The 23,390-nt window shown below is 32.0% G+C and overlaps 3 protein-coding genes across 4 annotated transcripts in view; all 3 read right to left on the reverse strand.

The window, feature by feature from the left end:
- LOC125876491 (serine/threonine-protein kinase STY13-like) overlaps positions 1–23,390 on the reverse strand; it is a 143,271-nt gene that overhangs the window by 92,421 nt on the left and 27,460 nt on the right. The window lies entirely within an intron of this gene.
- On the reverse strand, positions 12,440–14,502 carry LOC125876483 (pentatricopeptide repeat-containing protein At4g31070, mitochondrial). Its single transcript, XM_049557671.1, has one exon. The coding sequence runs from the start codon at positions 14,373–14,375 to the stop codon at positions 12,576–12,578; it is 1,800 nt and encodes a 599-aa protein (XP_049413628.1). The 5' UTR covers positions 14,376–14,502; the 3' UTR covers positions 12,440–12,575.
- On the reverse strand, positions 17,670–23,356 carry LOC125876485 (RNA pseudouridine synthase 3, mitochondrial). 2 transcript variants are annotated; one of them, XM_049557675.1, is made up of 10 exons: positions 23,297–23,356; positions 21,309–21,655; positions 20,474–20,536; positions 20,150–20,308; positions 19,922–19,969; positions 19,753–19,833; positions 19,124–19,240; positions 18,852–18,953; positions 18,613–18,771; positions 17,670–18,073 (listed from the first exon to the last, which is right to left on the reverse strand). In XM_049557675.1, the coding sequence occupies exons 2-10, from the start codon at positions 21,633–21,635 to the stop codon at positions 17,702–17,704; spliced, it is 1,428 nt and encodes a 475-aa protein (XP_049413632.1). In that variant the 5' UTR covers positions 21,636–21,655; positions 23,297–23,356; the 3' UTR covers positions 17,670–17,701. The 2 variants fall into 2 exon arrangements, with proteins under 2 accessions (XP_049413632.1, XP_049413631.1); XM_049557674.1 differs by lacking the exon at positions 23,297–23,356 and adding an exon at positions 22,499–22,531.

Here is a 23,390-nt window from a genome sequence, read left to right on the forward strand (position 1 = left end):
AATCCATAGCTATCTATTGGGTTGATATTAAATAAATTCGTTCATGTCGCTTATTACATAACAAGATATATAAATTACATTAAGCAAATTCAATAGGATTTCTGACTTTTCTTATAAGGGAATATCACATGTTGCACTAATTCAGTTGTATTTCAATTTATAATACTTCTTTTTTCTTTTTATTAAAAGGAAAAATTATTTAGGTAAGTATTTCTTAATAAATAATTATGGATTTTAGCGACACTATTTTGTTTGTTATAGTTATAATAATACATAACAATATTATGATAAATCTGCAATATATATTAAAAGTGAATTATGCATGTAATATAAATGTATTATAAGTGTTTTAATGATATATATACTTGGTTGGTAAGAAATTGACATAATATTATATGTGTATTAAAGTGATAAATGTATTATTTATTAATAAAATTTATATTAAATGTGTTTTATAAATTATTCTCTATAATATGTATTGAAACTATATTATAAATGTACTATAAGTGTTCGATAACAAAAAAAATGTTATTATTATAAATTATAAATATTTTCTTAATATTCTACTATTATAGAAGCATGAGAAGCAGCTCAGTATCAACATGACAGCTTCTTGGAAATAAATTCTCATCTTCTTACTATTTGGGTGTTGGAGAAAAAAAGAGAATTGGACAAAGCTTGGAGCTCGCCAACTAATAGTGAATTTTTTTCAGGTAATTGTTGTTCTTTAAAGGTTGATTTTTCGAATTTGTTCTTTATTTTATATTACCTGCCTCTTCATTATATTGTAACACCAAGACTCTGATTCACCATTATTCTTGGCGTGCTTTATGGGATATGTGTGTGATTGATTTGCTATAGTTTTCTCAATATTATCATAGTGCTCTGATTCGAGAAAGTTAGCACAGTGCTTATTCTATATTTCGCTCAATTTTGGGGATAAAATTATTCATATTGATTTGTGTAGAGAAGAAATTTTTATGATTAAGAATATATTGTGCAGGGAAGAAATCTTATAATTAAATATGGTTACTTTCTTACTTATGTAGAGAAGAAATCTTAGTTTCCAGCTATGTATTGCTAAATGTTGTTGTGATTTCGGTTAGACAATAAATAGTTAATATATATGGGTTTTCATTTTCATTTTGTGAAAACCCACTGCATCTAGACTAGCTCCATCAGTAGTACATGAAAATGCTTAATTTGTATTCTTTTCATTGTATGCATTTTCATTTTTGTATCTGGAGTTATTTGTCATATTATCTGTGAAAATTCTTTACTTATCTTATATGGTAAGAAATCAAGTTATCAATTATTGCTCTGTCAACCTCTGCATCTTGAATGTTAAAACTTAAGTTCTGGTCATTGCTATTCGTTTTATGTATTTAAATTCTTTGTAATGAAAACAATAGACATCTCAAAGTCATGTAATATAACTATAAACATTTAATACTCATATTGCTATGTTTTTGCATATTTACTGCCTTTTGTGAAAAGTTGGAATAAAGTTAAAACAAGAATATGCATGACGCTCGATGCTTTAACAAGGTACATGACAACCTACCATACTTCATTATTACTACATTGCAGATTTACAACTTAAAACGCTTCTTTTCTCAATTACAGTATTTTGGCAATTACACCGTCAGAGCAAGATGACTATCACCACCACCTATCCAATTTCTTTACAAATATGTAAATAGCATCACATAAATGCATATACACAGTGCAATCACAAATGTAATGTATACACAACATATGTATATTTATATAAGAGCTATCAATATTTGTGACAATAATCACCTATTTCGTATTGAGCTCGTGCGCGCACGGACAACTGTCGTCTAGTTAATATAACATATGTAAGTTTCTCTTTAAATTTTGTTGTTATACCATGTTTGTTTCACATAGCTTTTAACGTATTAAAAAACAAAATTATCTAATTAATCAAATAAATTTGATATGATAATTCTTAACAAGGAATTTCACATATAATTTAATAGAACTTTTATCCCAATACTTACTTAATTGACAAATTAAATTAAATTAAATTAATATAAGAGAAATACATTCATCTAATTAGTCAAGCATAAATTTTGAATATCCTTAACAATGTAATCTTTAGTTATTAATTTTATATTTTGGGATAATATTTTTCTACAGGTACCTACACATACACAATAGATAAGCTAAGTTACTTTTTTAAAACATTCCCCAAAGGTTTTGTTTGTTTTTTTAAGAATAACATATCTGAATTTAAATACATATTTAAATAATTAAGAAATTCCTTAAGAAATTATTTTTAGATCTGAACACTAATTGATTATTACTGTTTATTTTTCAATATCTGAATGTACATAGTTTATTTATCTTTAGGTATAATAAATATAAAATTTCAATAGAAAAAAATATAAATTCATTAAAATAAAATCATTATTTGATTTAAAAAATTGAATACTTATGATTGATAGTGATGGTGGTGGATGGTGGATGGTTGATAACTTGATATTAGTGGCTACTGGCTAGTGATAGTGATGGTAATAGTTGTGATGTAAAGATTGTTAGTGTTGTAGTGACTGATGCAATAGTGGTGATCGATAATAGTGGTGGTTGTTGTGATGATGATGAAGTGGGGGTACATGTTTTTAATGGTGATAGCGAATGAAGAATGTGTGGTGGTAGTCGACGGTGGTACTAGTTATAACGATGGAAGTGGTTAGTAGTATAGATTGACCACAGGGTGATAGTTGTTGATAGTGATGGCAAAGATGGCAACATGATAATGACGAAGCCAAGAAGGTGATATATGTGGTAACGACTGACAGTAATGACAATTTCTAAGTGGTAGTGATAATGATAGAGATGATTGATGATGGTGATGGTTGATAATGATTATAATGACATAGGTGATTAGTGGTGAAATATGTGAGTAATGACAAAAGTTAGCAACAAAAAAATACCTCTTATATTAAAACTTTGTTCAAAATTTTTATGATTACGAACATCTTAATAACTAAAACCTATTCAAATCAAAATAAATGTGTAAATCTTAATATATACAATACACTTTATAATTTGAATCATTCAAATTCAAACATTTATCAAGAATCCTGACAATATGATTCGATTAGTCGTGGACGGGAAGTTTGGAGAGCTGGAGGAGGAAAGTAGAAAGGAAAGTAAAAAGTTGATTTGCTTCCCTGCAAATAATGAAGTAAAGAAAAATAAAGGAAAGTGAAAGATTATTTTGTGCATATATTTAATTTGTTTGAATGGGAAATGAAAATTAAAATATTTTCTTAATCACAAAGGAAGAGGAATTTCATTATTTGTGTTGCAAAAAGATATTTTTTTGTGATAATTTTTTATTGAGATTGATGTTTCTTAAGAAAGAATATTGTAATTATAATATCACTTTAATATAAATAATACAAAAGTCTCAGTATTTTAAAAGACTAAAATTGTTAACTAATGAGAAAAAACATAGTATATATTGCTCCTATTTTATTTCACCTATTTTCTTCTTCTTTTTTTCTTTCTAAAATGCCAATAATAAGATTAATTTAAAAGGAAAATAAAAGAAAGATCATGCATTAAAAAATTTAGGAAGAGAACTACTTTTTCTATATTTATGGACAATATAATAGTATGTTGCTAAGATTTTAGGATTACAATAATTTTTGAAACCTAATATATAATATATTTATTAATTAAATAATAATTAGAGATTTACTTTGGACAATTAAATTTTACTCATTTAATTTAACTTATGTGATGCGTCACAAATCCAAGTAGAAACTTGGGGAAAATGAAGAGAATCGGATTCATAAAATCATATGCACAAGAACAATATTATTAAAAAGTAGTAACTAATGTTAAAATAAATGTTATATCTTTTTAAATAATTTAAATAAATATTGCACCTCAGATAAGTCATTGTCTTTTATATCTCACATAATCTTCTATTACAAACGAAAAGAACAAATTTTAATTTGAATCCCAAAATTTCAATCATGAAAATTGAGACCGAACCAATGATTTGAAAATTTGTAAATCTTTATACATGTGAAACCTTGAATAATTGTGCATTTCGAAAAAGAAAAAAAATCATCAGCTCCATGAACGTAGTAACTAGAGGTGTCAAATGAGCGGGTTGTGTTGAAATTCGAGAAATAAGAATGAGTTGAAATAGAAGGGAAAACTTACATAAATATACTATAATAAAAAAATATTTACCATTTATAGCAATAATATTTTTTTCACTTGATCACTTTTAATACATTTATAATACAGTTTTAATACATATTACAAAAAACAATTTATTATTCACATATAATACAAGTTATGGATAATACATTTATCACACATTTTAATACACTTATAATACAATGTGCCAACTTATTACCAAACAAGCAAATATATTATTAAAAAATAGTTATAATACATATATATTACATACATAATTCACTTTTAATACATGTTGCATATTTAATATAGTATTGCTATAAATGGTATTAAATTAAAAGTATCGCTAAAATTAATTAGTAATTATTTATTTAAAAACACTCATTCAAGTAAGTTTTCCAAATAGAAATTGGGTTGAGTCTTGACCCGCCCAAGTTTACTTTGGACTCAAATAGGTTGGGCTCAATTGGGCTTTAAACGGATTGGGTTTTGATCCGCTTAATCTCAATAATTATATAAGTTTTATAACCACATTTTGAATTTCATTCTTAAGAACTTTTTTAAAAAGAAGTTACAAATAGATATATAATAATCCTAAAAAATATAAAATAGATAGTAACTTATACCTTCAACATAGGAATATACATTAAATCAATGCATATAAAGAGTCTTAAAACGGTTGAAATTGAATTAGATTAAATTGGGCTCAATTGAGAATTCTCTTAAAATGGATTAAGACTTGAATGAGTTGAGATTGAATCAAATTCAAATTATGAGTCCAATCCTTAAAATTATGGATGGGTTACCTCTAGTTGGACACACCCACCCTAGTAGTAACGTTTCTTGATTTGCCGTTGGTCCATATCCATAGAAGGAAAGGATAATATACAAGACACATGCATCTTTTAGAGAGAAATGACTTGATTTAAGTTTGAGTTGTAGCATAAGAGTCCCGGCCAGTACATTTGTAAAAATAATTAACTTGCTATTACCTCTTAAAATACATGCACTAATGTTGCATGTAAAAATCCTTTACAAAGTCGATATATACAAATTAGATCTTTTGCTATGTCGATATATATATATATACAACATAGCAAGAGAATCAGAGCTACTGCCAATTTTTCGTTCCGCGCCTCCATAGTGATCATGAGTGTGGTTCGATGATCATGATACCAAACCTGCAACTATTATATTGAATCCGACTTTGTGATTGTCCCAAGCCCTGAGAACTTGCAAGCCTCATCAATTCCTGATAGTGTAATCCCACAATGCAAGTGGGTATGGGGAGGGCAGCCTTTCCCTTACCTTACCTTTTGAAAGTAGAAAGACTATTTCCGATAATCAAGTCAATATTTGACATGTACAATTCTGTTAAATGTCCTCTTCTCTTTCTTCAACTATGAAACTCATGAAAAGTTCCAGTAATTAATTTTCAATTGTTGTTCTTCATAAAGTGAAAGAAATATGAGCAAGGTTCACCTGATGTTCTCATTGTTGTCAGAAAGATGGACAGATATGTTGTTGGACACCCATTTCTCAGCTGCCTATGTCATTCGGAATACCAGAATTTCCCAAACCCAGTTAAGTGTGTCATATATAATGAGCATCAAAAAGTTTAACCGTTGTCTTTTAGCATCTTGACTACTATATATATAAGGAGGCAGATTGTGTATTGACGAGTTGACACCTATATATCCCACTAACTGAGGAAATCGTTGAACGCAAGGAAGGCTACAAGACATAACATGACTACTCCAAATGACTGGGAAAAGGGAAAAAATCCCTATTGACCCTGATAGATACATACAACAGATTAAAGTTCACTTCCTCCTTTCTTTCTACTAGCTGCACTGAACGGCATTAAACTACAAAGCAAGATTGTTGTTTGAAGCCAAGAAGAGAAAACAACTACAGATTACATAATGTAGTATAGCCTGAAATTCCAACTAAATCTTAAACTATATTCTAAAAACTATTAAAAATACATACTCATAAGTTTATATTATCATTGTTTTATTAAGGAAATATAATTAGACTAGTTTAAGAGTCGCCACTTAATTTTAAAATTAAATTAAAAAAAAACTATTGTTTTTAAAAGACTAAAATAGAAATCTAATGAAAACTTAAAAGTGGTTCGGGGTTCTTATTAGTATTTCGAGAGTTTGAAAACACCCGAAATGTCTGCCAATTAATTATTTGGCTAAAATAATTTTAACTTAGCTTGAATTGCAAAACTGAGCTATTTTGTAGTTAGGACCATTTTAAGGAAGAAATAGAAAAATATTGAAATATTATCTAAATGAAATATTTTGTAAACTTATTTATTTATTCTTTAAGTCAAGTAAAAGAGGAATACTTTAGTTAAGCAATTAATTCAAAATGGATGTCTTTCGGGGATCTGAATTTTTAAAACCTTAAGATTAAAGAGCAGATATTGACAAGCGAAAAACACAATAAAACAAAGAAGGAAAGAGACTTGGGCCCAAATCTGGTTTTCCTATCCGCCTGGGCCAGTATTTGGGCTCATTTTTGTTTTGGCCCCTTTAGCCTATTTGAGCCGCCTGCACCTGTCCAAAACTAACATAAAATAAAATATTCTTTGACAAGGGCTAAGAACTAAGAACTAACAAGTAATAACAAATAAGATGACAAGGACTTAGGCCCAAAGTAACAAAATACAACTTTTAAAATAAAGAGTGGGCCTTTTGAGCCCCTTTGCCATGTATTATATCAGCTCTAACTCCCGTATTTCTTTTTTTGGTTTCGAACACCTGTATGTCTGATTTCCTTGCTCGAAATTGGTGAGGCTGACTCAATAAATAGTGCTACAGGCCCTTTGTGGCCTAATCGAAATGGGGAAAACATTTGAGTCCAGATGAGACTTCATCACATGACAATAAAGGGAAAGACATTAATATTTATTCATTGTGATAAATGAGATTTACAATAAAATGACATAATCAAAATGAAAGAAAGGTTGGGTATGAATGAGTTACTGGATAGTTTTGACAAATTCCAACCTTTTTATACAAAGAAAATCATTCAAAGGAACTTAACACCAACAAACAAAATAATTGTGACCTTAAAGTATACCTATCAAAGACCAAAGTAAAATAATAAATAATAAATAAATAAAAAGAGTTGAGGGCATTCGTTCAAACCAACTAAATAAATATAAAGCTCAGGTATAAGACTAAGAACTTTAGGAAATACTTTATTCAATCAGATTATATAAAATAATAATAATAATTTTAAAAAAAATCTAACAATCAATTAATTCCAACAAAACATATTGTAATTTTCTCAAAAGAATTCTCAAGGAACAGAGCCCAAATATGGTGCACACTGATGATCCTTTAGTCTAATCAAATGCACAAACAAACAAAATAAGACATGAATAGCTAATTGTAACTCATCAAATAATTAGCTAAACTATGACAAAATGAACTGAAATATTTAGCACTACAGAGAAGAACATATGCAAACTAGTTAGGCATGTTAAATAATCTGAATAAAGGAGCATGTTGGAAACAAAACAACGCACAGCTAAACCTGATCCCAACAAAATTCGATTATACATACTTGGATACGAAGAACAACAACATACAACTCAGCCGAAATGTAAATAATGAAGTACTTCTATCTAAAGATTCAATTTTTTTAAGAAAAAATAAAATTAGAAAGAATGATAAGTCATCACCACTTTACCAACATAATTTTAAATCACCAAAGCAATAACAAAGACACTTATGTAATGCTACTGGAGAACATCTTAGATAACACATTTATACCTACAACCTAACATGCTCAACTGACTAAAATTAATAGACTAATTAAATTCACATGGTAGGCAACAGTAACTTAAATAAGAACTATTACAGAATAAGAACTCAAGAACTATTACAAAATTCTCACGACTTTAATGAGCATGGTTCAATCCTACACTTTAAACATATTGCTACCCATTCATATGTAATCTAGGAGATAAATAAGGGACTGAGCAGGAGAATTTTTTTAAAAAAATGCACATTCGCGTGAGACATTTAAGACTTAATGCAGAATAGCTAGAAACCGCATAAATCTGATCGTTCTGATTTGTCTAGTGTCCAAATAAACTGATCATTCAAAGCAAGATTCCATTCATTAATCAAAAGATACTCTCAGCTCAAGAACAAGGAGGACAGGGGGACGGAGCAAGCAGACATGGATGAAGAGGTTCAGCCGTTTTAAAACTTTAAAAACACTACCATGGATGTTTGGGCTCGAGCTAGCATAATATCCATCTATAGACTAGATGCAGACAGGGTTGTGCTAATCTAAAATAAGCAGAGCTTCATATTAGCAATGATACGAGTAGAACGCTATAACACAGATTTTGAAACTATAAGTTTAGCGGAGAGTTCAAACAAGCTACATAGCTAGTAAATACACTCAGTAGTCATATCATAATCTTTAATGAACTATAACCATAGATGAGCAGTGAAAGGGAAAAGGTAAAAAAGAACCAAGTCCAAATCTACAGCTAAATAGCATATTAATTGAAACTAAGGAGAAATTTAGAGGGATCTTTACCTCTGTGCGGGCAACGAAATGGAACGGGATGAGCAAGGAGTCGACCTTCCTACCACACGAACTCGAACACGACCAATGGACAAGAATTTTGTGCAAAAACTGAACCCAAACACCTAAAAAAAACTATTGTATCGTCTATCTCTGAAACGCATTTTGGTTTGTATTTAGAATACTAGTGCTCAAGCCTTTCTCTGAATTGTTCTTTTGCCTAAAAAAATTCCCCTTTGCACTGGAGAAAGAGAACCTTTATATAGAGGGGATTAGGTCAAAATTTTCGGGGAATGGCTGATTTTCGAGTAAGGACAAGGGCCCAAATTGAAATTCAAAATCCAAATCCTTTCACCAATTTAGGAAACACCCTTTTTCTTGAGGTTTTAACTCATTCCGAAAGGGGAAAGGGGGACGGATGGGTGGGATTAAATCACTCTCCTTGGGCGCGACATGGATCGATCCCACACTACAAGGACAGAGGACGCAACTGTTGGAAACGTACTAGATTCAGAGGCAAAGGAAGAAGACGACAAAGGCACTAGCGTACTGCTTTTGCGATTTCCGTCTACTTCACGCCGTGGACTCCTCTTTTGTGAACGTTGGCGTTGAGAGGTTGTTGTCGTTTCTGTAAAAGTGTGAACGTTGGTACGTTGTTTGTTGCTTTCCGTGTGATATCGCTATGTGTTATCGTTAGAGAAAAAGACCAAAATTGTCTTTTATCTTTGAGTTAAGAGTCAAAGTAATCCTTGTCTTTAAACAAGGAGCACTAATAGTCCTCCATGTTTCAAGAATTGGTGCACTTTTGGAATTCTCTCAAACATCCATTCAATTTTTAACGGTGATTGATTTTGTACACCAAAACAACAGCGGAAAATTACAAAACCTACACAATAGACACTAAAATTGTACCAGAAAAGTTTCTAAATAGTGTCGAAATTACGCCAAAAATAGCAGCACCATTTCGCTGCACTGAAACTGCACAAAAAAGCAGTAGAAAAGCATCAAAACAATACCAAAATTGCATGAGAACAACACCAAAACAATCCCCAAAATTGCATCAAAACAGTTGCACCGACTTCGCACTAAAACAGTACTAGATTTCCACAAAAACTACACCTAAAAATACAAAAAACAATAACAAAATATAGTTTAAACTTGAATGCTTAATGACGATGAAAACTGCTTTGCATTGATAGAAACAAAAAAAATTATCTTTGTTGAAGACTTCCATTGAAGGGAGATGAACAAAAAACAAAAAGGAAAAGAAGAGATTATTCAAAAGCAACAAGATGCAACTGATTGAGTCTTATGCAGTTACCAATCTCTTTGTTTTTATTCTGTTTGACTATGAGCATCGAAGCTATGGAATTAAAGATGGGGAAGATCTGTAGGTTAGCAATGGTGAAAACAATTTCTCACGTGGGCACAAGCGTTAATAATTAGACGGATGTTTGAGATAATATCAAAAGTGCACCAATTCTTGAAACATGGAGGACTATTAGTGCTCCATGTTAAAATATAAGGATTACTTTGACTCTTAACTCAAAGATAAAGGACAATTTTGATCCTTTTCTCGTTATTGGTAGAACGAGTTGGGTTAATGTTGGAAAGGTTCTGGGTTATTATGGGTTCTTTGCTGATACATTAAATGGGCTGGGTCGGGTATGTTTGTTGATGGGTCGGCTGGAACTTTTAAAAAAAGAGTAACTTTCACATATAGCAAACAAAAAAATCATATTTGTATGCTATAGCAAAGTTTGCATAATTGCGCTCCATAGCAAACATATTTCGGATGATGGCATTGGGCTACTGGAAATTGGGAATTGTATGGCCCAACTTGGAGTCTTAAAAGGGTAAGGTAAAAGGGTAGTTACAATTGCAATAAAAGGGTTATGTTTGCAATTAGAAAGACTATATGAATTAACAATTTAACCATACGAAATTAATGTTGTAGTCAAGTTGATTTTGATTAGCAAATCCGGCTAAAATTTGAAAATAAGATGAATTGATATTAATTAATTAATGAGTTTCTTAATCTTAACAAAATAAAATAATTAACTTAATAGAAATAACTAATTCAACAACATATCCATAATTTAAACTAGCTAAATTAATAAAGCATTTAACTAAAAAAAAAAGTAAAATCTTTTTGAGATAGCTTTCAAGTATTTGTAAAATATATTAGTAACATATGTAATGATTTAAAACATATTTATTATTTAAAATATTATAAAAAGTGAGTAAAATTCTTTAAAATAACTTGAAACATATTTTGAATTTTTTATAAAATTAGTTATTTCAAATCATTTGAAATTAAAGAATCTCGAAAATTAATTTCTATCGTGGAAGTCCAAAATTGGGTGTCAACGATCATTTTATAATAAACATGTTCCATGATGAAAATTAAACACATAGATTATAGGACAAACTACATAAATCCCACTAGTTTAAGTTTTAATTACTAGATTCCCATTAGTTTCAAATATTACTTCCTCTACCATATTTCATGCTTATTAGGATACATGAGTATGAATCCGCGAGATACATGTATCTGCCGAATTTTAAAATCGAGATACATATTTTATTTGTTTAAATTAATTAGTTGTAACTGATTTCCTAAATTAGAGGAGTAATTGAGATACAAGTATCTATCATATTTCGTGCTTAGGATACATGAGTATGAATCTGTGAGATACATGTATATGTCGAATTTTAAAATAGAGATACATATTTTATTTGTTTAAATTAATTAGTTGTAACTGATTTCCTAAATTAGATTAGTAATTGAGATACAAGTATCTACCATATTTCGTGCTTAGGATACATGAGTCTGAATTTGGGAGATACAGGCGCCTGCCGAATTTTAAAATTGAGATACATATTTTATTTGTTTAAATTAATTAGTTGTAACTTATTCCTTAATCAACGGAGTAATTGAGAGACATGTATCATTACTCGCGAGATACATGATGTATAGTCAGCCATTTTAATTGGATCGTTCCTAAACTTAGTTCTACTCTCCGCTCGAATGTTGGAAGATGAATAGTCAGAACCTGCAACCATTGCAACATTGTTAACGAAAACATACAAATAAAAATGAAAGTAAATATTAATCAGCCATTAAAATAGTATGAAGAACTAACAAATTCAACCAATGAAAAAATCCTAAATTTGAACTTTGAAATTACTACATCTGTGAATTAGATACATGTGAATGGAGTCAAACAAAAATACATCAACCGAAAAAAAAATTACTTTACCTCTATATATAATGCTGCTTATGTAAAGTTGGGTATGAAATTTTTACATCCAAAATATGCATTGAGTAGGTTGAGAAGAAGGGGTAATGGAAGATGAAGGATAGTTGTAGGTGTGGGTAAAGATACAAAGGAGATGTGTGACTGGGGAGGGAAATGGTGGAGTTGGAAAGAGAGAAATTGATTTGAATTGTAAAAAGTCCTAATAATTAAGGAAGTATAATGTTAGGATAATTATTAATTACCACTTTTAATGGGATTGTATATCTGATTATATTTTTTAAAAGATCCGGTATATTTATTTAAAAATGGTATTATAAGTAATATTTTTAAACTAGTGAGAATATATGTATTTATGGTATGAAAGTATGTCTATATAGGTAGTTTTTCCTAGATTATAAGCTTCAACCTTGCTTATAATTATAAAGGAGCATCTAATTCTATTTACCTATCACTAGTTTTAGCCATTTCTCAACATTCTTCCCTTCCAGTGAATGACATGGCACAAAAGAAAAATAATTATCCATCTTAGAGTTATGTGCACAGAACTCAGAAGGATTACAAAATCTAGCCATCTAGCTCGATTCTGCTGAACCCGTAGCTTTTTCTCAGTTTTCTTTCTTTCATGTCTCGCCGTAAATCTTCCACCCCAGGCCAGTTTTCAGATTCAGCATATACCAAGCTTAACAAAGCATAATTAGCAGCATTTTCAGGTTCAGATTTGATGAGTCTATGAGCCAAACGCTCTGCAACTTCAAGTCTTCCATGTAATTTACAAGAAGAAATCAGGGAGCTCCAAATTCTGTTGGTAGGTTTAATAGGCATTCTGCTAATAACCTCACTGGCATCTTCTAGCTTACCTGCCCTTCCCAGGAGATCAATGTAGCAAGCATAGAGCTCCACTGTAATTGAGCAACTTTTATCCTTTGACACTTCATCAAAGAGCTTCTTTCCCTCCTCAAAAAGACCGCAGTGATTACATGCTGATAGAATTGCAAGTAATGCAATTGAATCAGTCTTTATCCCACTCTCTTTCATTTCATTAAAAAGTTCCAACGCCTTATTTCCAAAACCATGAGTCCCATAAGCATTGATTAAGGCACTCCATGATGCAGAATCTCTTATAGACATCTCTTGGAAAACTTGAGCAGAGTCCTTCAGAAAACCACATTTTGAGTACATGTTTATGAGGGAGTTACCAATGAACAAATGTGAACTAAGACCACTTGTAAAAGCATAGCCATGCATTCCTCGCCCATAGCATACCGATAATAGATTAGTACAAGCAGAAATTAGTGCTAATAAAGTAACATCATTTGGTTGAATTCCACTCAGCAGCATCTCATTGAAAAGCTTTATAGCTTCTTCACAACTAGATTTATTTCGAGTATAGCTCGTTATGAGAGCAGTCCACATTACCACATCTTTGTTAGTTGACCGATCAAATACATTCTTCATTGGCTGCAATGCTTCCCCACATCCAGAATACATGTGTACAATAGCAGACGAAAATTTAGTATCCGAGTCAAACCCATGGCGAAATGCATATCCATGTATCTCTTTTCCATACTTCAACTCAGCACAAGCTGGTAATATACTAGTCAATGTAACTCTGTTTGGTTTAACATTTTCCAACTGCATTAAACGAAATAACTCAACCGCTCTGGCATACAACTCCTCAGCTATGCATCCAGATATCATGGCAGTCCAGGAGACTTCATTTTTCACTTCCATTCTCTGAAAAACAAGAAAAGCCAAATCTGGCTCACAACATTTCCAATAAAAATCTACCAAAGCAGTTGTCAAGAAAATCGAAGTTTCCATTCTTTCATCAACTACTGTAAGAGTATGGATAGCTCTTCCTAGTTTTAAATTCTTGGTCTGAATACAAGCAGATATAACGCTAGCGATTAACTCAGGTTTTGGCACAAAACCATGTACATTATACATCTCCTTAAACAACTCCAATGATTCTAACAAATATCCATTCATATAATAGCAATTTATCATTGAATTCCACGAGATGATATCTCTTTCCGGCATTGTATCAAACAGTTGGTACGCAGCTTTTGTTTCGGAGAATTTTGCATACATTGATATAAGAGAATTAGATATTGCACATTCTGAAGAGTACCCATTTTTGAGGACATAGCTATGAAGCTGAAGACCAAATAATTGATGATGAACACAAGCTTTGATGATTGAAGGAAGAAGGAAGGTACTACTTGCATGAGAACAGTGAACTTTTGCAGTGTAGAGCTCAAGGGCTTGATCATATTTCCCCTTCACAACCAACTGTTTGATTGTGTTGTGAACTTCTGAAAAGGATGATAAAGTTGATATGAACCTTTTGATTATTTTTCCCATATTATGATTTCGCCATTTCCAGTTCACCTTAGACCTTAGTCTAAAATGCCATGATAACTTTTGATTTAAATTTTGAAAAAAGAGTTTTGGGCATAATCTAAAATTCTAAAATGTATCAAGTGGATAAATTAATCAGTTGAAATGTATATACCTTTAATTATATACATCATCTTCAATTGTTACATGTATGAAGTTTTAAGGCTTACTGGAACTAATTCGAATAATTTTTTTTAAAAAAAACATATTTTAAGCCATTAATTTATTTACTTAATGAATATTTAAAAATATGCTTAAAAAGGATTAGAAATTTGAATCAAAAGTATTTAATAAAACCATTTCAAATGTTCAATTGAAATAAATCGTAATTGGAGAATTTTATTGGCTCAATTGGTTGACTATTTGAACTCTCACTTTGTTGGTAAAATTTGATTCTCCACATTGTAATTCCCTACCCATTTCCCCTTTCCTACCCTCCAATAAAGAAAAAAACGTAATTCGAATATCATTATTGACGTAAGTATAACGTTATTCGAATATCCTAAGTTAATTATGATCCCCAAATAATAACAGAATAGGTCTCTTATACATAACATGATGGAATGGATAAAGAATTCACACTAAATGTGTTCAAGAAAAATTGAAAAAACTAAACTATATAAAAAATCAGATCAAATTGACGTTAAAGAACCAACATTAGTTTGGGTTGATTTTAAATTTAAAACGATTGACAATTTCAGTTTTGGTTCAATATATGACGAAACCTTATTTGACAATATCGTTGGCATAAAAGTTTCGATTCAAGCGAGAGCCCAAATAGGAGATGGGAGAAGATCTTGATCGAAAGCTCCACTGTTTTGAATATTGAGGAAGAATGAAATTCGATCAAATCGATTTGAGAATATCAACAGTTGTTGCCTGTTAGATGGGACAATCGATCGACCAAACTAGGTTAGGCGATCACAGTTGCCAATCAAGTTAACGCCATTTGCTTTGAATTGAGTTATAATTGAGACTACTATCGTATATAATTCAATCATGTGAAATGTAATCTTCATTTAAATTAGTAATAATTATATTTTTCAAATCAATGTTATCTAATAAAAAAATAGTTTTCTAATGATGAAGAGGGCCAACTTGACTTAGCTTAACTCGATACTGTAGAAAAATCAATTGAGCTCTGTTCGGACTTAGACTCGACACGCATAAAAGGAATCGTGATGTTTGTTTGTGCTCATACCCATAAAAAGGAAGAATAATAAAAGCTTCAAAAGCATTCGATAAAAGTAAGACTGTCAAAAGGAAAGACACATATTTTTCAGAAAGAAATGACGTGATTAAAATTTGAGGCCTTTCACAACAATCTCTCACTACCAACAATAACATTTGTAAAAAATAATTTAACTAATATATAGTGCCAATGAAAGTCTATTTTACACCGTTAGAATCTTTCAAAGCTTGCAACAAGTAAAAGTTTTAAATTATTTTTGACTTATAATATTTACATAATATTATAAAAGCAACTTAAACTATAATAGGAAGGCTCTCATGTTCTTGATTTCATCCTCAATTTAAGGATATCTTTATTTAGTAGGCGTTTGACCATGCGATATCATATCACAATATGAAATCGTGAGATGGAGTCAGCGTTTGGACATGCGATTTCACGCTGATTCCATATCATGAGATGAATTACCATATTCTCCAAAAATCATGATATGGGAATTCCATATCATGATTTGAGATATTTTAATACAAAAGTTGACCCACAAGCTTATATTTCTTTAAAACAATCCCACATTATATCTACTAAACATTTATTTCATACTATGTAACTAAAAATTAATAATCACATCATTACTTTTTAAAATTTATTATTCTCACCAACATAAAATTTATTATTGCTTTCAATTTGGTGAATATAAATGATAAAGTAAGAATTGATTTGGTGGATATAAATACAAACAGATGGAGTAATACTTTTTTGGTTTTTCATAATAAAAAAACTTCTCTTTTAACTAGGTATGAAAATGTTTAAAGCAATTTAATATGAAAAACGACAAAATTAGTGATGTGTGTTTGATAATCACTACTTCCAATATGTTTGATTTTAACACGAAATTAATGTACTTAAAATGTGCAATTGCACACAAGTGAAACAAGGCATGAACCATATGATATTGACATACAAGTGAAAATTGTCATAACTTGTACAGTGTTACATAATTATTTGTGATAATATCGAAGGAGTGATTAAATATTTCTGGTATATGAGCATGAAAATATAGTTGCGAATGATATTGACCAACAAATGGCTTAAAGTAACAATGTTGGTTCGTTGTCTCGGTCATATGATAGAGAAATGCAAGTTCAACGTGAGAAGATTGTTCGTACTATGTGAGAGGATTACATTAAAGATTAATACAATTTTTTTTTTTGAATTAAAATTTGATCAATTAAAGTTAGATGAAACAATTAATTAAGTGGAGAACAAATAGCTTTGTAATAATTTATTATGTGATTTTATAATTTTTTGTTTATTTGATAATATTTAATAAACAATTGAGGCTCTTTTGAATAGTTTTACAACTTATGAGATTCTTATGTTTATGAGAAAATATACAACCCAAAAATTTCATATCGCATGTCCAAATAAAACTTCAACTTCATCTCATGATTCCATATTGCATGGTCAAACAGGCAATAACTATCAACACCGTTGAAGCAATCAAATACAATATATCCTCAACATCATTCAACATGATAATTCTTTATTCATTTATCTTTTCCTATTTGAGATTTAGAGATGTATACAGTATATTAATTTAATTCAATCTATAAAGTGATATTCTTTTGTTGAATATAATTTTAATCAAAATTTCTAAGAAGATGTGATTGAATTCTATAATCGTATGAATTTTCTTACCTCAATGGTAGACCTCTTGAAGTTAATACCACCATATGATGGATCCATCACTAGAAATATATATGAAATAGCTTCTCCCAAAAAATATGTATATTATTTTTAAACTTGGAAAAATGACATACCATTCCTGTATTTTTTATGAATGAGATTCTTGACATTTTAGTATGGATTTTGACTTTTTTTATAAGAGAAGCTCAGAAGCCATTTATGAGGAGGAACAAAATTAAACAACAATCATATCATGGGAATGCTGATATGCAGTACCAGATAATGTAATCTTGGTATTCCTTCCTACTATAGAATATGTACACATTACACCTCCAATATTAGCTTGAGGGAATAATCAAATAGAACAACAACAACAACATAACCAGTAGCTTTTTCTTGTTGTTACTTGTTATTTTCATATCAAGCAAGAGGACATAAGCTTCCAACTAATTTTCATGGGAGATGGCATTGGTGCTACAAACCGGAGGAGATCTGGTTTTGAGCTATAATCTGAGTGTTTTTTCGTTTTTCGACTGTGAAGCTCAATAAATTTGGCAATATTTGGGAGCACAAGCTCCCTACAATGCAGATGTAACAAAGGGACCTTAGACAAGACACTTCCTTTCTGAACATCCAAACCTTCCGGCCTCTTTAATCTGTAGGGTTTCCCTGTTGTCGGCTCAACATCTACTCTCGGCATCTGCTTCCATTTGCGATGGACAAACCAACCATACTTGTAGTCGCCCACAATTGGAGTTCCAAGGGCTTCAGCACAATGAACTCGAAGCTGCAAAGTAACAGAAAACAGAGTAATTTTTCACCTATTCTCTTCCCTTGCCAACAACCAACAACCAGAAATAAAAATACGGCCTTCTCAGTTACAGTTGAGTTGGGTATCCAACACAGAATAGGCACACACAAAATCTCCAGTAGTAAAGCAGCATCTTCCTCACACTTAATGCTGTTGTTTGTATTGGCCATCCTCACTAGTTGAGATGCTTATAATAGTGGAAAAAACTACATGCTAGACATATTACTCATCATAAATCATTAATACTGCTTTATGGAAGCATCTTCATCAGTTCCTCTTGCTCTCATTTTGGGTTCATCAAGCAAGTTTCTCTACTTGGACCTACTAATGGTCCTAACTTAGGGACTACATTCAGAAAAAAACTTTATGCATCTCTCCACAACTTACATAACCATAACTTAGAAGAACTACTGGTTTCATAGGGATCGCAACTTAAATACCGATATGCATCTCTCCACAATTTAAAAGCTGAACTGTTTTTTACAGGGATCATAAAAGGAAAAGGTCCAAGGAACCTGATGTTTTCTACTTGTATGAGGGCGCAACTCAATCCATGAGCATCCATTGATCATTGGACCAAGCAGCCTATATTCGGTAACAGCCTCATCAGAAGCTTCTAATCCCGACTGTTGAGCCAACATGACTCTCTCAGTTCTACCATCATCAAGAAGCACCTGCAATCAATGAACAAGCACAACGAACACTCATTCTACTTGACCAAAGCCTGCAAATGTAAGCAAGGAAAATGGAAAACCTTTGTAAGTGGTGCAGAGATCACGCCTTCCTTCTCCTTGGGGGAACCTATTACCAACGCCCAATACCTCTGATATGTTGACCCACATGCATCATTCCATGCCTGAATGACAGTCAGAGCTTTATGCATCACAAAAAATTCTAACTCAACCAGTGAAGTCAAAACAGGTATTCTCACCCACAACAAAATACCAACCCTCTCTCCCTTGAAGAGGGAACGAAAGAAAAGCCAAACAAAAAATGAAGATGGTGCATAGGTTGTAGACTAAGTACCTTAGACAGGGACTTGGACTTTTTTGTGTTGCTGAACAATAAATGAAGATGGGAGATACTTTCTTCTGTTCTTCCCATTAAATGAAGGCCACTGCTCTCTCTATCAAGACGATGTACCTTGACAATATATGCAGTAATCACCAAAGCTGAACATAATTCCAAATTAACATCAACAGCTTAAATCTCCAACCCCCACAATTGCTTCTTCACGAGCAAAGTAACTCCTATTTTTTGACTAACGCACCAGGATATCTTCAGAAAAATTAAAAGTAAAGAGATCTTCAATGTTACTCCCTCCGTCCCTTTTTAGTTGTCCACTTTAGAAATGGCAGACAGATTAAGACAACAATGATTAGCACAGTGAAGTTACAATTTTACCCTTATGACAACTTTTCACTTCAAAATTACAACCACTTATTTGAATTAAAGTGAAATAAATTGGAGGGAAACAACATACACTTTTACAATTTTCAAGAAGTGTAAATAAGGGTATAATAGGAAAAAATTTGTTGTCCTTTCTTGATTTGTCAAAATGGACAACTAAATAGGGACAACCAAAAAAGGAAATATGGACAAGTAAATAGGGACGGAGGGAGTAATTAATAGCATATTCGCTATGCTTAGCTTACCAGCCTAGGACCCTCGTCATATTCATAAGACAATGCTGCGGCTGCCAAGGCATCCATGCTATTATGCACGGGAAGGTTTCCCTGTAATCAGTCTAATAATCAGAAATGAAAAAAGGCTGAAGAATGTGGTTAGTCAAGATCATGCAATAAAGAACACTTAGAAACAAACCTTTAGAGGCAGCTTAGGGGGCTTGTTTAGAACAAGTATGGCAGGATCCTACAATTTGAACAATTAATAAGATACAGGAAACACGAATAACCTTTGGTGCATAGTTCCACCAAACGAACTTAAGAAGCAGAAAAAGTAACCACAGTAGCTGTGTAATCTTTTACCACCAGAAATAGTAGAAATCAAATGTAAAACTTGCAGAGAAGAATCAAATAAACGAACATATACCTTGTAAAATACAAGCCTTTGCAAGTATGCTATTTCATCAGCATTAGGATACAACGTGCCACTAGGTATAACATCATATCGTTTTGAGATTCTTGTTTCAGCAACAGATATGGGTACATGAATTCTTGCACCAACTTCCATGACCTCGGAATGCTTAATCTGTAAATTCACTGTGAAATTGTAAGATAGGGGAATCCATTGGGAGTGTAGGCTTGTAGCACAGGGTCCAAAAACAAATTGAAGAAGCCCCTTGGCTCTTGATGTTTGTATACTTTTAACATCAAAATGAGGTTTATACTGCTAGACTCATACAAGTATCAATACCTTCCTCAACAATCTTGTTTGTCCTTCCTTGCTTGTAAATAACTCATTAAACTCTAACTGCACCTGTAAATAAAGAAAAATAAGATAACTGTTGCTATGTTCATATTCATTACAACAAACTAAAGACAGTATAGCCATTAGACCCTTCAAAAGGGTAAGATAAAGGTTATATTTTAAACGTAGGAGAAGAGGACCAAAACAAATGCACACGTAACAGATTTACTCTACCTTATAAAATAAAATATCTATTCTTGATGTTGTGGTGATAAAATGATATAGTAAAATCAGACCAGATAAGTTAGACACTACTTCTGAACTAGCCATCAGCACATATAAAGACTAAGAACAAGAAAATTGCAAGTTAACATACTATAGGATGATGAATAATATGTCATTGATCAATGTTCAAATGAAATTGTCATTAGTTATCCAAAAACGGACCCTTGTTCTACATATTGTCACAAGCACTATGCTAACATTAAACATGTAGCAATTTTTTTTAGTAACAGTAATAACAATGGTGTCCAGGCCAGTTTGCACGCACCTCGACTATTTTATAAGATACCTGCTAGGCTGCTACCTCCCACAAGCACAAGTACCGGTAACTCTGTCCCAACAAGACCTGTGATTTCTTTCCATCTAGTGATTAAATCACCTAGTGGTTTATCTCTGTTGGGATTTGAACCCTTACTAGTTGTACCAGGAATCCCTAGGAGAGGAATGTAATTTAATAAACACAGAAAACGGAACTACCATGCATTGCTAGGTGGAGATTTTATAGAAGAAACATCACAATAACTCACAGAGGGGAAGGAATAGATATAAGAATACTTACGAGGCCCTTATTAAAATGGGATTGGATGACCGAGCCTGGTATCTCATCAAAGTAGTATTTGATCCAGCTAATGGCAGTAACATGACAAGATGGTTGGTCAGGACCGGTGGCCACTTTCTTTCCCGGCAAAGGATGACCAGGAAATGGGGGTAAAGACAATAGCTGACTAGGTTTTGCACCCTCCTTTTGACGGCCCAAATGTGTAATATTGTTTGACACTCGAATCACAGGTTCACAATGATTTGCTTGTGCAGAATGGCCCACAGATCTAGAAAAGCGCCTGACCAAAAATTGTAAGCAACGACTCTCATCTTTGTTCCACCTCATCACATCCTAGACCTTAGCATCTGGATTATAAGAACATTGAGTTAATCCCAGACAAGAAGAAGTAGAACAACCGCATGAAAACCAAAGGGATGGGACAAACAGAAACGAGACACACAATTATCATGATTAAAACACTGAGCAGGACAGCCAACTCAATACATAGTAAAGTTGGGGGTAGCACCAAGTATTTAGAAACAATTATACAACAATGCCATAAATCTCAGAACACTTTCGTGGGAACTAATATGCTTTTTCCACCTTGCAACTCCATGCCTTAATAGATTTCCTGGTAGCAACAGGTCATAGCTATAGGGTGTCCCAATTTTCTCTCCGTGCTCAACAAGCCAAACGGACAGCAGAACGAACAGCAACTATCTTATACCCAAGAAAAATGTCAAATACTATAATTGCTACATTCTCTAGTTAATTCACTCCCCCACGAGCTCCTTTCCCCCTCCACCAAAACAAAACAAAAAAATGTTATAGCATATTCATGCTCCTGTAGAAATTGAAGAAAAATTATGGCACTGAAAAAATATATTTGCTCTAGTACTCATGATAGAAGTTTAAGACACTAAATCCCTTCCTTCGGTGGTTATTTTGCATCTGCAACTGTGCAGAACCATTAACCACAACCTTGATACCTATGCATCTCTTGACTATTTATATGAACTTGGCAGTGGTTTGCTTGAGAATGATCCATATTAATCCATATACTAAACTAAAATACATGAAATGGTAAATTCACTAACTTTTTGGGTAGTAATACAACAGTGAGAACACATATGATTTATCCACATCTACACAAAGAAATGGAAATAATCAATTGAGATTTGTCCTACATGAAAATATGAGAAGTTCACCTTCTGGGTTGTGCTTCTATAAATGTAAAGTTTCTAACTTCTTTTTATATGAGGAATTGATGGTGGTGTTCGGACCAACTTGTACACACCTCGACTATTTTATCAAATATTATTACCTCCCGCCAGCATAGTAAATAACAAAAAACATTCTAACTTTATTGAGTATTAATTCAACATTGTATAATTATTTTGTATCTATATTATACCAATAATTCTTTGACATGAATACTGCCATCGAGGATGTGTACAAGAAGGTCTTTGGTTAAAAGTAGTGACTAAAATTGTAATTCAAAAGGTTTCAGTAAATACATGTTTAGCATAACGAACTCATATCTTCACAATCAAGAAGATCCTGTCTTCTTTCTAGGTAAAAGCCAAAAGATAATGCTTTAGTATAAAGTGTTTAACTTTCAAGAAATACAATAATCCATCTCACCAAAACAAAAAGAAAAATTTAACACTAGAGTACAAGGAATTTGGAGACAGAGGAAAAACTTAATAGTAGCAACAACTGCAAACAAAATCAAGCAGAAAAAGGCCAGCACAACATTAAAGTTGTACATATCGTAAAATCAAACAAATGAAATGCTTACAGGCTTCCTATCACCATCATCATTACTCGTCTTTCAGAACCCTCCATCTTCCCCTAAATTTCTTATTTGGTTTCGAATTGTAATATTGAACTTGTGGCGATATTCAAACCCATAAGCAAAATTTTATGGAAAAAACAGCTCGAATTAGAAATTAACACAAACTTAAACCCAACTAACAGTGATAACATAAAAAGGAGAAACTTACCTGTAAACTGAGCAAGAAAGAGCAGTATAGTTTATGGAGAAAAGAGTGTTCTTGAAGACGAGTACCAATGTGAAATAAGTAAGCAGAAGTGAGG

The sequence above is a fragment of the Solanum stenotomum genome, chromosome 9, assembly GCF_019186545.1.
Source record: "Solanum stenotomum isolate F172 chromosome 9, ASM1918654v1, whole genome shotgun sequence".
Taxonomy (NCBI): domain Eukaryota; kingdom Viridiplantae; phylum Streptophyta; class Magnoliopsida; order Solanales; family Solanaceae; genus Solanum; species Solanum stenotomum.